Source organism: Diplotaxodon limnothrissa, linkage group LG8, assembly GCF_057381915.1.
Source record: "Diplotaxodon limnothrissa isolate DT_005_m linkage group LG8, D_limnothrissa_male_GT1.1, whole genome shotgun sequence".
Taxonomy (NCBI): Eukaryota; Metazoa; Chordata; class Actinopteri; order Cichliformes; family Cichlidae; genus Diplotaxodon; species Diplotaxodon limnothrissa.
Window position 1 is genome coordinate 13,920,231 of NC_140603.1, and position 12,499 is coordinate 13,932,729.

Genomic DNA, 12,499 nt, shown 5'->3' on the forward strand with positions numbered 1-12,499 from the left:
GTTTAGTGGATTATCTAACAGTAGGTGCAAAATACCGAACCCCACATTGCTCCTGATGCCGCCATCCAAGTGATATTTAGAACGTGCTGTATGAATGTGTCAGTGAGTGGGTGAATGAAGCTTGTAATATTTACTGTTCAAGTGTTATATAAGTACCAGTTCATTTACTATTCACCGAAAATGAAATGTACAATGAACGCAAGGCTGTATTCAGTCTGAATCTGTATTCACAACATGTGGGAGTAGCTCCACAGGGAATGCAGGTGTCCTCCACAGGAAGGACACCTGCATTCCCTGTGACTTGTCCAATCCAATCGCATCCTGATCCACATGGCTTTGGATGTTGTCTTTCTCTAACTCTGATGGAAAGTGCTGTAAAGAAGCATGTGGTTGTGGAGAGGTTGGTGGCTGCTGACGCCTCAAAATGCGTGCACTACCAGGACTCAGGGAACAATCAGGCACCGGTTGACTTGCTGACACAAAGGATCCATTGCGCTGTGGCACTGTGGCAATGGAAAAATTGTCTTCTCGAGGATCCAGCACAGCTAGTCACTGTCCACAGCATACAGTCTCTGTCGCCATTCTCCACCTGCCCACCTTCCTCTTTAGCTCTGCCTGCACCTGCACCCAAAGAGGATGATAACTTATTTAAGAATTAATGTTCTTTTTCATAAAGCTTCCGGCAGTTTAGACGTAAACTTAAAGCCCATTTGTTGTGATGTCATTAAAATTAGACTGTTAAGGATGCAAATCCTGCAACAGAACATTTAGAGTAAAAAAATAAAAGAATACAGAAACAATAATGCCTGTTTTTTAATTGTGATGTTGTCCCATCAGCCCTAAGAACAACGTCTCAACATTAAAAATATACACTTTTAAACTTATGGTTTAAGTATTTTGTCTGTTATTTACAAAATCACTTATAGCTAATAGTTATTAGCACCTTCTGAGAAAGAAATGAAACAACAAACCTCTTTATTGCCAAAGCAGTAGAGCACAGCCACCAGAAATCCCTGGAGACACCAGTTCATAAAAATAGTCCAGTTTAGTTTGAGCAAGATGTTCTTTGCTCAATGAATCAATTAGATCACATCTAGGCAGCTTTACTTTTCTTCCCCCCCCCCCAGTGACACACATAAATTGATCAGCCACAACGTTGAAGTCTCTGACATGTGTTCAGAATTACAATGATCACGTTGTCACAGCTTTGGCCCCTCAGCACCAGTGTACTCCCTGACTTCTCATGTAATGCTGTGTGGCAGAGAGAGGACTCAAAATGCAGGCTTAACTCAAAACTCAGCTTTAACACAGAGCACAGCTGGAGTAAACTAACTGAACCACTAATGCTCCTGTCTGACTGACTGACTGACTGACTCACACACAACATGAGAAGAAGTACGATGTCAACATGACAAGAAAGCAAGGGAGACTGAGGGCTTAAATACACAGAATAACAAGAGGATGGGCAACAGGTGGAAAGACAGCTGGAATCCAACTAATTAAACAGGAAGCAAAACTGAACATAATGCACATGAGACGAGGAACAGTCAAAGTAAAACAGGAAGTGACATACACAGTAAGACTCACAAGGATGTGAGCTTGACATTAGGACAGGGGATAAACAGACATGGAAATACATGACAGACCTGGGAGACAAAACACAGACTGGACATGAAAAAGGGAACATACATGAAATAGAGCAGTAGCCAAAAGTAGAAGATAACTAAAACTCAAAGAACATCAACAAACATAACAACTAAACATAACCATCTCAAAAGTCCAAACAAACTCAAAAACCTGGGCCAAAGACTCAGGACCACGACACGGAGGCGCCTTTCTGAGGTGAACAAAGCGTCCTGTCACACCATAAAAAAACTCCACTCAAGCATCTAGGGAAGCCTGATCATCAGAGGAGGAAGTATCACGCACTTGGTTTTAACGTCATATCTGATCAGTGTGCCTGCAAAACCAGCGGTCACTCACAAGTTCTTGCCTACCTGAAAGGAACTGATAAAAAGTGTGAAGAACACTTTGATGTAGCGCAGAACGCCTGTCGTCTGCTCATCTGTAGCAAAGACGAAAATCACCTCATGAATTCCAAACAGAGGAATGAGGGTAAGAGTTGCCTTGGCGAGCCTAAAAAAATGCAAATAAAACAGATAGGTAACTTGTCCCACTGCAGAACTATGATCTGTCTATCTCTGATCCAGCTCACTAAACAAATGCTGAGAAAACTTGCCGAAGTTTGTAATCGGTGTAATGAGTTGGGTTGCTGGCTCGCAATTTGGAAAATATGACCTTCAGGATCTTCATGAAAATCAGAAAATTTATCTGTTGATCAGAAAATCATAATATGTATTGTTATTTATTCAGATGTATATCATGCAAAGTATTATGAGCCATGCAATATAAATGCAGACTTTTGGGACTATTTGCAGAAATCATCTTACAAGTGAAGCTAAAAGAACCGGGAAACGAATAATCCACCAGTAGTTCATGTTCTCATTGACAGCCCAACACCTAAGAAAAAAAGGTAGATAGATGTCACCACCCCTTCTCCACAATGATCTGTCACATGAGGACACGTCTGCACACTTACTCTTTGTTTTCTTTCAACATCTTCGCCACCACCCAGGGAACAACGAACAACAGTGGAGTTCCTAATGTGAAAGCATCAGAGATCACCGGGTTCAGTACTGCAGGTTTCAAGAATAAGTTTAAGAATCAAATAGCATGCTGTGTGTATTGTTCCATGGTATCCATATTATAAAAGCTCTCCTGCTGATGCAGAGCGTGCTTTGTCCTTTGAGTGCTAGAGTAAAGGCAGCGCTAAAGAGGAGCAGAGGCGTCGTGGTGACACATTTCTATTGTTCTGCAACATGTCAGCTTAAAGTACTGTCAAGATAAAGTGTTCTTTGACAAAAAGCAGATTTAACCCCTTGAATGTATGATTCTTTTTTTTACGAAGAGATGGAACTCACCCCAACCGAGATAGATGTAAAGTAGGTATTTGTTGCTGTCAATGAAGACTGAAGCAATAAGCACTGAGTACAGATAAATAGCCTCTCCGAAGAACCAATAATGATTGGCCAGGACACAGTACTGCATGATCACCTGTGCTATCCTGCAACCAACAGCAGCCTAAAAGAAATTGGAAAAAACCCCCATAAAAAATACAAATTGCATATCAAAGGTCTTTGCATGGCACTTGTAAAATTTCTAAAACTTGCTATTTTTCATAAAATAGTTTGCAAATTAGCCACCCATTTCCATGGGAGTGGTCTTTAAACATGCTTTACGTAATTACCTGAATGCACTAGCATCAAAGCAGTACGTCCTACACACTGATCTATTGCCAAATAATCTAAGCAAATAATTAGCAGTAAATTTCGAGACGTACCTGATGACTGAGCATCTCACTCACATCAGTCGGCTTCATGATTTCTCTTCCCCAGTGATGTTCCAACATTGTGTCTTTAACAATGACCGCTACAGCTCGCAGGATGAAGGACAGGAAGAGGTTAGCGTGAATGTAGTTTCTGGTGCAATGCAGTTTCCTGCCAAGGAACACAGAGTAATACAATTTCAAATTGCCTGGATTTAAAAACATGCTGTGGATTCTGGCGCTTTTAAAAAAATGATCTGATTCACCAAGGAACATAATTTACAACTATTGTGCTTTTAGAATCTTGGATTACGGATCTTAGCAGCGGTCACTGAGTAAGGAAATAAAAGTTTCAGCATGTTATGTGATGATCTGATGATCAGACTTTTTACAAACTTTTTATGTTTTGTGGAGTTTTGTTTGACAGTATAGTGAAAAACAAGATTTCCACATCTATCACAGAGCTTACCTAAAGCTTAGAAGAATGATGAGAGCTGTTATAAGCGTGAAGAGGGACAAGGAATAGCCAACGGTGTACAGCATCCTGAAGCTCACCATTAACTGTTTGAACCACAGCTGTAAAGACAAATTTTCACTTTTATTAACTAAAAAACTAAAATTACTTAAAGTGAAGAGTGAACAAAAGCCAAATCAGGAAGGGCCTCTGCTTTGTTTGCAGATAAAAACTTTTGGCATTATCAGATGATTGTCATTCACCATATCAGGACGAGTTGAATACACCAGTGCTCTTGGAAGCAAGCCGTCCTGGCTTCTTTTCACCGCAGGCTTATAATTTTCTTAATGGAGCTATTTTGAATGAATGATTTGCCGGTTATTTTTGAGCCATGGGAAGCTTTCACAGTGACTCACACTCTTGCAGGGTGAAAGAAATGTGGCTGAAGTTGTAGTTTGAATGGGAGTGAAGGACTTTTGTACAAGCAGCTACTCTTCAAGCTTTATAGAAACTTTCAAAAGTACAAAATAAAATGGAAATGGAGACCGTAAAAAGTAAACGTTTCGCCCTTTGAAACTTGTTGACTGCAGCACTGATATTTTACACTGTGTGTTTATTTATTACACAAACGTTAACCCAAAATGAAGCAATGTGTGAAAAATGAAGTACACAGAGTGATTGAGTAGCTTGTAGAACCACCTTTAGGAGCAATAAGTTCAAGTATTTGTTTCCTGTCTGACTTTATCGGCCCGTCTACAAAATTGGTCCAATTCACTGAGTTTTTGGCAAAACTGTGAAAAGGATACGTTGCAGTGTGTCATGTTTAGCAGGTCGTCATAGGTTGCATTTACCCAAGTTTTAAAAACAAAATTTTTAGATGCAGTTTTTTCACATTTTAGTTTTTTCCAGCACTGAATGTTTTTTTTTATATTCCTGTTTTTTCAGTGGCTAATGTGCATTTTGTAAAGGTATTTATGACTTTGGTGTATTCTTGTTTGTACAAAGAACTTGTGTAACCCCTTACGCTCTTGTACACAACTGTGTTATTATTAATATTATTAATAAAAACAAGCCTCGAGGTGACTGTTGCTGTGATTTAGTGCCATACAAATAGATACTTTATTGTTCCACAAGGCAAATTGTCAGGAATGAGTTGAGTTGTTTACTCATGGAGACCTGTGTGTGATAAGAAAGGACCACAGTTTTAACACACACTAAGCACTAAACAAAAGAAACTATGTTTCCCCACAGAGGAAAACAAAAGAAAAAAAACTACTTTGTAGCCATACCTCCTGAGACGCAACCTCTTTTTCCTCCTCACATTGTGTCATATCCCTCCACACCTGTCCATTGTCCTCTCTCTCCCAGTGGCCATCGTATCCACATCGCCTACGCACAACACCCTGGGACACTGGACGAAACACAGTTAGTCCTTCAGTCACCACCTGCCTAGTACAAGTTAAGGGAAACTGGGGGCTCAAGCATGCAGAGGCAAGCTAAATCACTGCTCACAGGACATAAAGATGCATAATGTTCATGATTGATGAACACAGGAAAAAAAACTGACTTAAAGCTACTATATAAAAACCCATAGTTCATTCTGTCCTGGAAGTCACTGCAACTCTTCCAGAAAGAAGAAGAAGAAGGAGAAGAAGAAGAAGAAGAACCCAGATATGAACATGATCCAGAGATATATAAATCATTTTGCATATCTCATAAATATTTACTATTTACAGAGCATCCAAACATTTGGTTTGTAGATGATCAGCATAACTTCTATTTGCAGTTGGCTTAGCTCTGACAGAATGTGCACCATCTCCTGTTTTCTAGTTAAGCTCTCACTGCCAACACTTAGTGTATGCTTTACTTTCATTTTAGTGTCAGCAGTGAGGATCAAAATGTACAATTAAATGTAAGATTGGTTATCCACAGCAAAATCTCACTGACCAGTAATAAGAAGAGACTGGCAGCTACTGAAAGGGGAAAAGGACAAACTGACAGACACAGACAGTTTTTTGTTGTTACCTTTGTCATACCAGGGCAGGTAGAAAGGGCATGAGATGTTGATCATAACACCAGCAGGAGTATCTGGCCAGCAGGCATACCTGTCAAACGTCCGGTTACAGAACAAGCCCGCTGGAAGGCCAAACAAAAAGAAACTTAGGAGAAAACCCCAGGTTTGATTTAACATTTCAATAACTCCTTTGCTATTCCATCACATATTGCCATATTTCCTCTACCACGCAGTTGCTTACTTTGAGGCAGTGACTCATTTCTTATCGTGTTGAAACAGTCTTCTTTGTACTGAACCCACTTTCGATAAGTCTCCTCCAGAACTTTAGCACTCACCTTTTCAACCTGTAATGAGATACATATAAAAACACTATTCAGAACATGATGTCAAAGAAGAGCTCTGGCTCTATCATGATTTACTCGCTCTCAGGCTCAGACCTTCACTTTAAACCTTTTGTTTATGAAGGGCAGCCAATCAGAACGAAAACTACTAAAACAGGGGATAACCTTAAAACCAGAAGAGCTAAACCGGCTTGTTTCATGAAGAGGATTAATTGAAGAGATGTATCAAAGTTAGATAATAAAAAAAACAGCCGTAGATATCCTCTTTGTCTATTTTCACTGGCTAACCTTAAGTGGGTGGAGGAACAGCAGGCAGGTCAGCACTATAAAGTTGTGAGTAAGGTCCATCGCTGCAGACTTGTTCTTCTTTATCTGCAAAATTGAGAGGAGGCAGTGAAGTACAGTATATGTGACGGATGGAAGTTGTTAGAAGTTGTTAGAAAGTGGTTAAGATCACAGAGTAAAAACATTTGAGAGAGTGATTTTTCATGAATTGAACTTCAATGGCCATATCTTTTCTAAAGCACTCCAGTAACCTCAAAATGGATCTGAGCTATTACAGCTCTAAAAGCACAGACTTTGTCCTGCAGTCCTGGACATTTTCAATTCATTCAGTTTAATTCAACCAATTTTTCTTAAGTTTAATCGTTTCTGATGGTACTAAAATACAAAAATGGGGCTGCACATGGGAGGTCTAACAAGATCTCCACTCTCTCCCACTCTTCCATCACTTCGATCTTCTCGTGTTCAAGTGTTTTCTGGACTTCCAACAATTTCTTCTTTGTATTTTTTACATTTCCATCTTTGTCTAATGAATTCCTATTTTGCTCATTTCAAGTGTTTTTGCATAATTCGCATCCTTTTTGCACTCAGCTCATCGAGTTCCTCCTTTTCGGGACCTCAGACCTTGCTGAGTTTCCCGATTGTCACCTTGTTCTTGTCTAGGTTGATGCACATATCTGCTCTTTCACCTAGCAGCCTTTGCAAGGTTTGCTTAGCTCTTTACGCGTCCTGCTTAACTGAAAATTCTCAGCCTGTTTCGCTTTAAGGGCCTTTCGCAGCTCAGTCAGCTCATGATTCATAGTTTGTGGATCAGTGCTCAACAATCTTGTTGTAGTTCTTTGATAGTTAATTTTGGCCTTTTCACCGGGAAATGAAGCTACCTCAGAAGTTCAAAGCAGTCAATACTTTTGTCCTCTGAAGTTGCCTACAGCAGAATGAGGTTTTGTTCCCAATACAAATACTTGTTCACAGATGTGTCGAGCAGATGTGTTCTGGTAGTCTGAAAAATGCTGAAACTAAGAGAGATCAGAGCTCTAACAAACATTTTAGCAGGTAATAAAAATGAAAAAAAAATCTCAATCACAAGATTACTTCATTGTTAACACCGTGCACATACTCATTTAAAATCAGACTTATATATATACTTTTATACTGTATGTATTTTTTGTTTTGTTTTTAAATCTCATTATCAGTCTTTGACCAGACAGCAGTTTAAATTGTACAATAAAATTTGGAAAAAATGCTTTTCCTCTTTTGACTTTCTTAAATAAAATAATGCTGACTGGCGACCTGTCCAGAGTATACCCGCCTCTCTACCTCTGTGCTGTGTGACATGGCTAAAGGTTAACCCACTGGTGCTACTGCACAGGAACTCCACTATTAGCAAAAGCCTCTCAGGGGCTCCATGTCCCAACCATCTGTGGGAGGTCCACCTTAGGCTGAGTGCAGCCTGCCACTGTGTACCAATAAGCTGCCAAAACACTGATTTCTGTCTCCTGGCAGGCGGCATTTCTGAATCATTCCCTGCAGCAGCGTGAAGCATCACATGGGGCTTGGTTTCTTTCTAACCTGCCCCATGTGGAGCTTCCTCTGGCCTGTCACTCAAGTAGTGATAAAAAAAAAATCCAAAGACAGAAATGCGATTCTTGTAAACAACTGGAGCCAGGGACTTGCTAAGTGTGGCCATGGTTACCTCAGTCTTGACTCACGACACCTCTTTGCCCCCCCCCACCCCACCCCACTCAACCAGTGGTGAAGGCACATACTCATTGAACTGGGGTCATGTGTAGTAAAATAGCAGTGTTGTATTTCTTTCTTTCTTTGGTTAGTTAAAATATATTTCAGTGGTGTTTGTTCCCACGCATGGCAGTTTAACTGTAATAATCCTGTGAGATGTGCTGGCTATTTATCAAGTATAACTTAGGCAAACTGAGCATCTGAGAAGATTAACAGAAAATAAAATATTTGAACTAAACAGTGGAGGGAGAAAAAAAACATTCAGGGGACATAGCTATCCTCGCTGCCCTGATATCAGCAATCATCTCTGACAGACTCCACTATTTAAAAAAAAACCTGTCTGCTTCCAGCACTGCAAAGATAAACACTGCACAGCATTTCCCTCACAAATGTTTCTTTCCAAGTGTGGGATCTCTACATGCTTGTTCCAGCTTTTTAAACCCCAATCCAAAATAAGTTTATCCTAAACTGCTCATTAAACCAGATGAAAACTAACCTTCTAATATTGTGTGGTTTCACTGAAAGGACTGCTGTGAAGGGATGCACAGTAGCTGTGGGGTCTTCCCATTAAGATTAATGCATTTTAACATAGAATAAAACTATAAGAGCAAGAAACTCAAAGCATTTTAACAAGAAGAGAATGAAGGTGTGAAGTCTTAAGCACATCACACTTTTTGTACTTGCAAAGACAATGTGTCACAGTCTGGCGAGGGCAGACTGTATGAATTGAAAAAGGACCCAAAATGCAGACTCCAAGGAACAGGGAACAAAACTTGAATGTTAACAAAAAGCGAGCCGTTTAATATGGCTGGAAAAAAAGGTACAAACAAAGGGCAAGGCAAACTGAAGCAAAATTAACTTTTTAGTTTTTTTCTCTTTTTTTCTTTTAAATCTGTCGATTTTTCAACCTCGGAAATTCCCTTAAAAATGCGACGCTACGTTAGTAAATAAATTAATTGAGTCCTGCAGCATATTTTTGCAGAGTGCTAACACTTTCCTTTTATATAAAGAAATAACAACAGTATTTGGGGACATCTGTGGAACAGCTCTAACAGGTTATGGAAAACAAAGAAAACATGTATTTACTTACAGCTTTTACGTCCTTTGGAAATGAACTGCGCTGCTCTCAGATGCGCTGTGGGCTGTGGAGATGTTTGGTCCTGAGCGTGTGTGGAAGAAACTGCAAGTTGAAGCTCCACGGAGTAATCCGTGATGCCCTGCCCACCATCTGCCTTTGAATACCGATTTCTCCTTTGGTGTTATTTTTAGAATATAGCTCTATGTTATTTTTCTCAAATTGTTTGAAATTTTTTACTTTTCTTGCTGTCAAAGCATCCATTGATTAAATGTACATTAAGTGACACTATCAAATCTTTTTGAGTAGTATATTGTCTTAGTCATACGTAATTACATTTCTGTGTCCATATTTTGCTCGATGATTAAGATCGAAGCATGGAGCAGGGGTGTGTCAAGAGTAGTGGCAGGGGTGGCAGTGGCCCCAATGATGCCTCCCCTACTTGTACAATACCGCCCCTCACCAGCAAACCAGAATCTGAGATTTATTTTTTTCCAACTGGTTGATGTCAGAAAATAAACATTTTTTCCATAGTGACTCACAACTGCTGAGGGTGTCACTGACCGTGTCTCGGACTGGATGGACAAATGTTCTTTTGTTCACTTATAAATTCTGAATAATTTAGCGCCCAGCTATCTTTCTGAACTACTCCACTTATACAATCCCAACAGAGCACTTAGATGATCCAATCACAGGCTCCTAGCACAACCTAGGTCTCGAATGAAGTCGAGAGGTGACCGGGCCTTTGCAACCGTGGCACTTAGACTCTGGAATAACCTCCCTGTTCATATTCGTACTGCCGAGTCTATCCAGTCTTTTAAATCACGTCTTAAAACTTATCTTTTTACTTTGGCTTTTGATTCTAACTAGTTGGCTGTTCTAGCTTGTTGTGTTGTTACCTATTGTTTGTTTTAATTGTCTCATGCTTTTACTGACTGTGAAGCACTACGGTCAACACTGTTGTTTTAATATGTGCTGTATAAATAAATTTTGATTTTTTTTATTTATTTTGAAATGTTGAAATATTGCCATGTTATGCTGCTTTCTGCTTTATTTTTGCAAACAAATATTGAGCTTTTGCCAAACCATTTATTTAAAAGCTTTAGTTACTTAATTAAATTCTAACACAAGCCAAATCACATTACATAGTAGTAACCAATACTTAAATAAATGGTGCTTTTTTTCAAAATGAGCTATTAGCTAATGTGATTAACTATCACAATAGTAAAAAAGCATTACTTTGTTAACCACCAGTTTGCTTAGTATTAATAAGTTTCATCCCCCTAAAATCTGTTATAATTTTCCCTTTGTTGGCCTCATCAGATTGTTTAGTTTCAACCTTGTAATTAAAAACATGGTTTTAGTCCAGCAGAAGAGACTTACAAATCTTCCTCTAATGAATACCTTCACAGACATTTTGAGCACTTTGAGTGCACCTCGTTCATTGAGAACTGATTTATTACCTAAACCTCTGAACACAGAGTCACATTTGGGGTATTATATTTGTGCACCCAGATGAATGTAACCCTTCAGGCCTTTGTGAGCTGCTGCTGAGCGGTTTAACATTATTATTAAGCAGAACTTTCACAGTGCTATCTTTGCTACAAAACAGTACTTGACTGTTGAATGCTGTGTGAATTTGTTTTTTTAAACCTGGTAAAAATATGCATATGCATTTGAATAGGCTCTAGTCTTCTGTATGTACTTGGGGTTATTGTTTGTCTTGACACTTGTGCGTTTACAGATGTTGTTGTTGCAGGACGCTTCTCTATGGTTTCATAATAAATTTCCTCACCTGTGTGTGTGCCTGACATGTGCTCCCTGCCACAATGGAGAGGTTTATTGTTTATTGTGACATTTATTATTAGTCTTGCCTGCTGTGGGCAGCGGGCTCTGGTAATCACAATACTGACATACTTTGCAGAGCTATGCTAGAATGTGACAAGACAAATGAAATGCTAACACTTTATAGCTTTTTGTTGTTCTTTTAACATTACTGCTTATTATATTATCATTGCGCAGGATGTATAATGAATTTACCAAAGCTTTCTATTGCCGTATAACAACACATACTTATCCTTAGAGTTTACTTTGAACCCACATAAAGCATGCTGCACAGTAGCCATGATGGTTGTCTCTTTCAGTGAAGGTCAGTACCTTATTGGACTCTGAATGCTGGCAGATGTTGAAGTTTCTGACAAATTGAACCAGGGCTATTTTTAGGCATGGATAAGCTCTGTGGTCACCAAGGGTGGTAAGATCCCTGGTGAGGGTATGAGTAATTCTGTATGAGCATGTGTTCTGAGCTGTAGTCACTTATCAGTGAGTAAGTAACTTTACAACTTATATATAATATATATAATCAGTTTTACACTTTGTACTTCTAAATGTTAGAGTAACATTTAAATAAGGGCTTCTATTTTCTTATCAGATCATGAGTTTCACAAATCATTCAAGTGTGGGTATATTAATTGTATTATGTGTTATATAAATACATTGTCAGCTATAGAAAGCCTTCATTTGACAGCCTGACTGTTAGACCTGTCCCTCACTGGCAAAGGATTGTAGTTTGTTGTCATCTATCATCCACCTGCCCTTACTCAGAGTTTTCATCTGATTTCTCAGTCTTTTTTAGCTGGTTTAGTGCTCAGTTTAGATAAAATAATAGCAGCGGACAGTTATAATATTCATCTAGATGCTGAAAGCAAGAGCCTTAACAGTGGATGTATTCTATTTTTAGACTCACTTGGTTTCTCTGAAAATGTGAATGAGCCCACACAGCACTGTGATCACACTCTGGAAATTGTTCCCACATATGGCATAGAAATGGAACATTTAACAGTATTCTCTATAAACCCTCTTTTGTATGACCATAACATTTAAATTTACAGTAATTGATGGCACAGCCTGACCTGTCCAGGGTGTACTCTGCCTCTCGCCCTAAGACAGCTGGAATAGGCTCCATCCAGTCATCCCAGAATGAATGGATGGATGGATTAATTAAGCAGGAATACATAAGCAGGAATATTTCATTACAGGAGATGTTATCTTCAACACCACGTGCCAACAGATCAGAAATGCTAGATTGACTGGTGTAACTCACCAATGTCCACCTTAAAGTAAAGCATTACCTTACAACTACATTCATTACAGTTTATGTCTTTTTGAAATTTGGGCTTAACAAGCGTTGAGAGATTTTTTGTTTGTTTTT

The 12,499-nt window shown here is 39.1% G+C and overlaps 1 protein-coding gene across 1 annotated transcript; it reads right to left on the bottom strand.

The window, feature by feature from the left end:
* Positions 1-549: 549 nt before the first annotated feature.
* LOC146626489 (glucagon receptor-like) lies at positions 550-7,151 on the bottom strand. Its single transcript, XM_085361809.1, has 14 exons — positions 7,101-7,151; positions 6,483-6,566; positions 6,095-6,197; positions 5,865-5,975; positions 5,129-5,250; positions 3,855-3,961; positions 3,401-3,557; positions 2,982-3,141; positions 2,600-2,660; positions 2,451-2,520; positions 2,240-2,331; positions 1,998-2,136; positions 972-1,013; positions 550-621 (listed from the first exon to the last, which is right to left on the bottom strand). The coding sequence occupies exons 1-14, from the start codon at positions 7,149-7,151 to the stop codon at positions 550-552; spliced, it is 1,371 nt and encodes a 456-aa protein (XP_085217935.1).
* Positions 7,152-12,499: the final 5,348 nt, after the last annotated feature.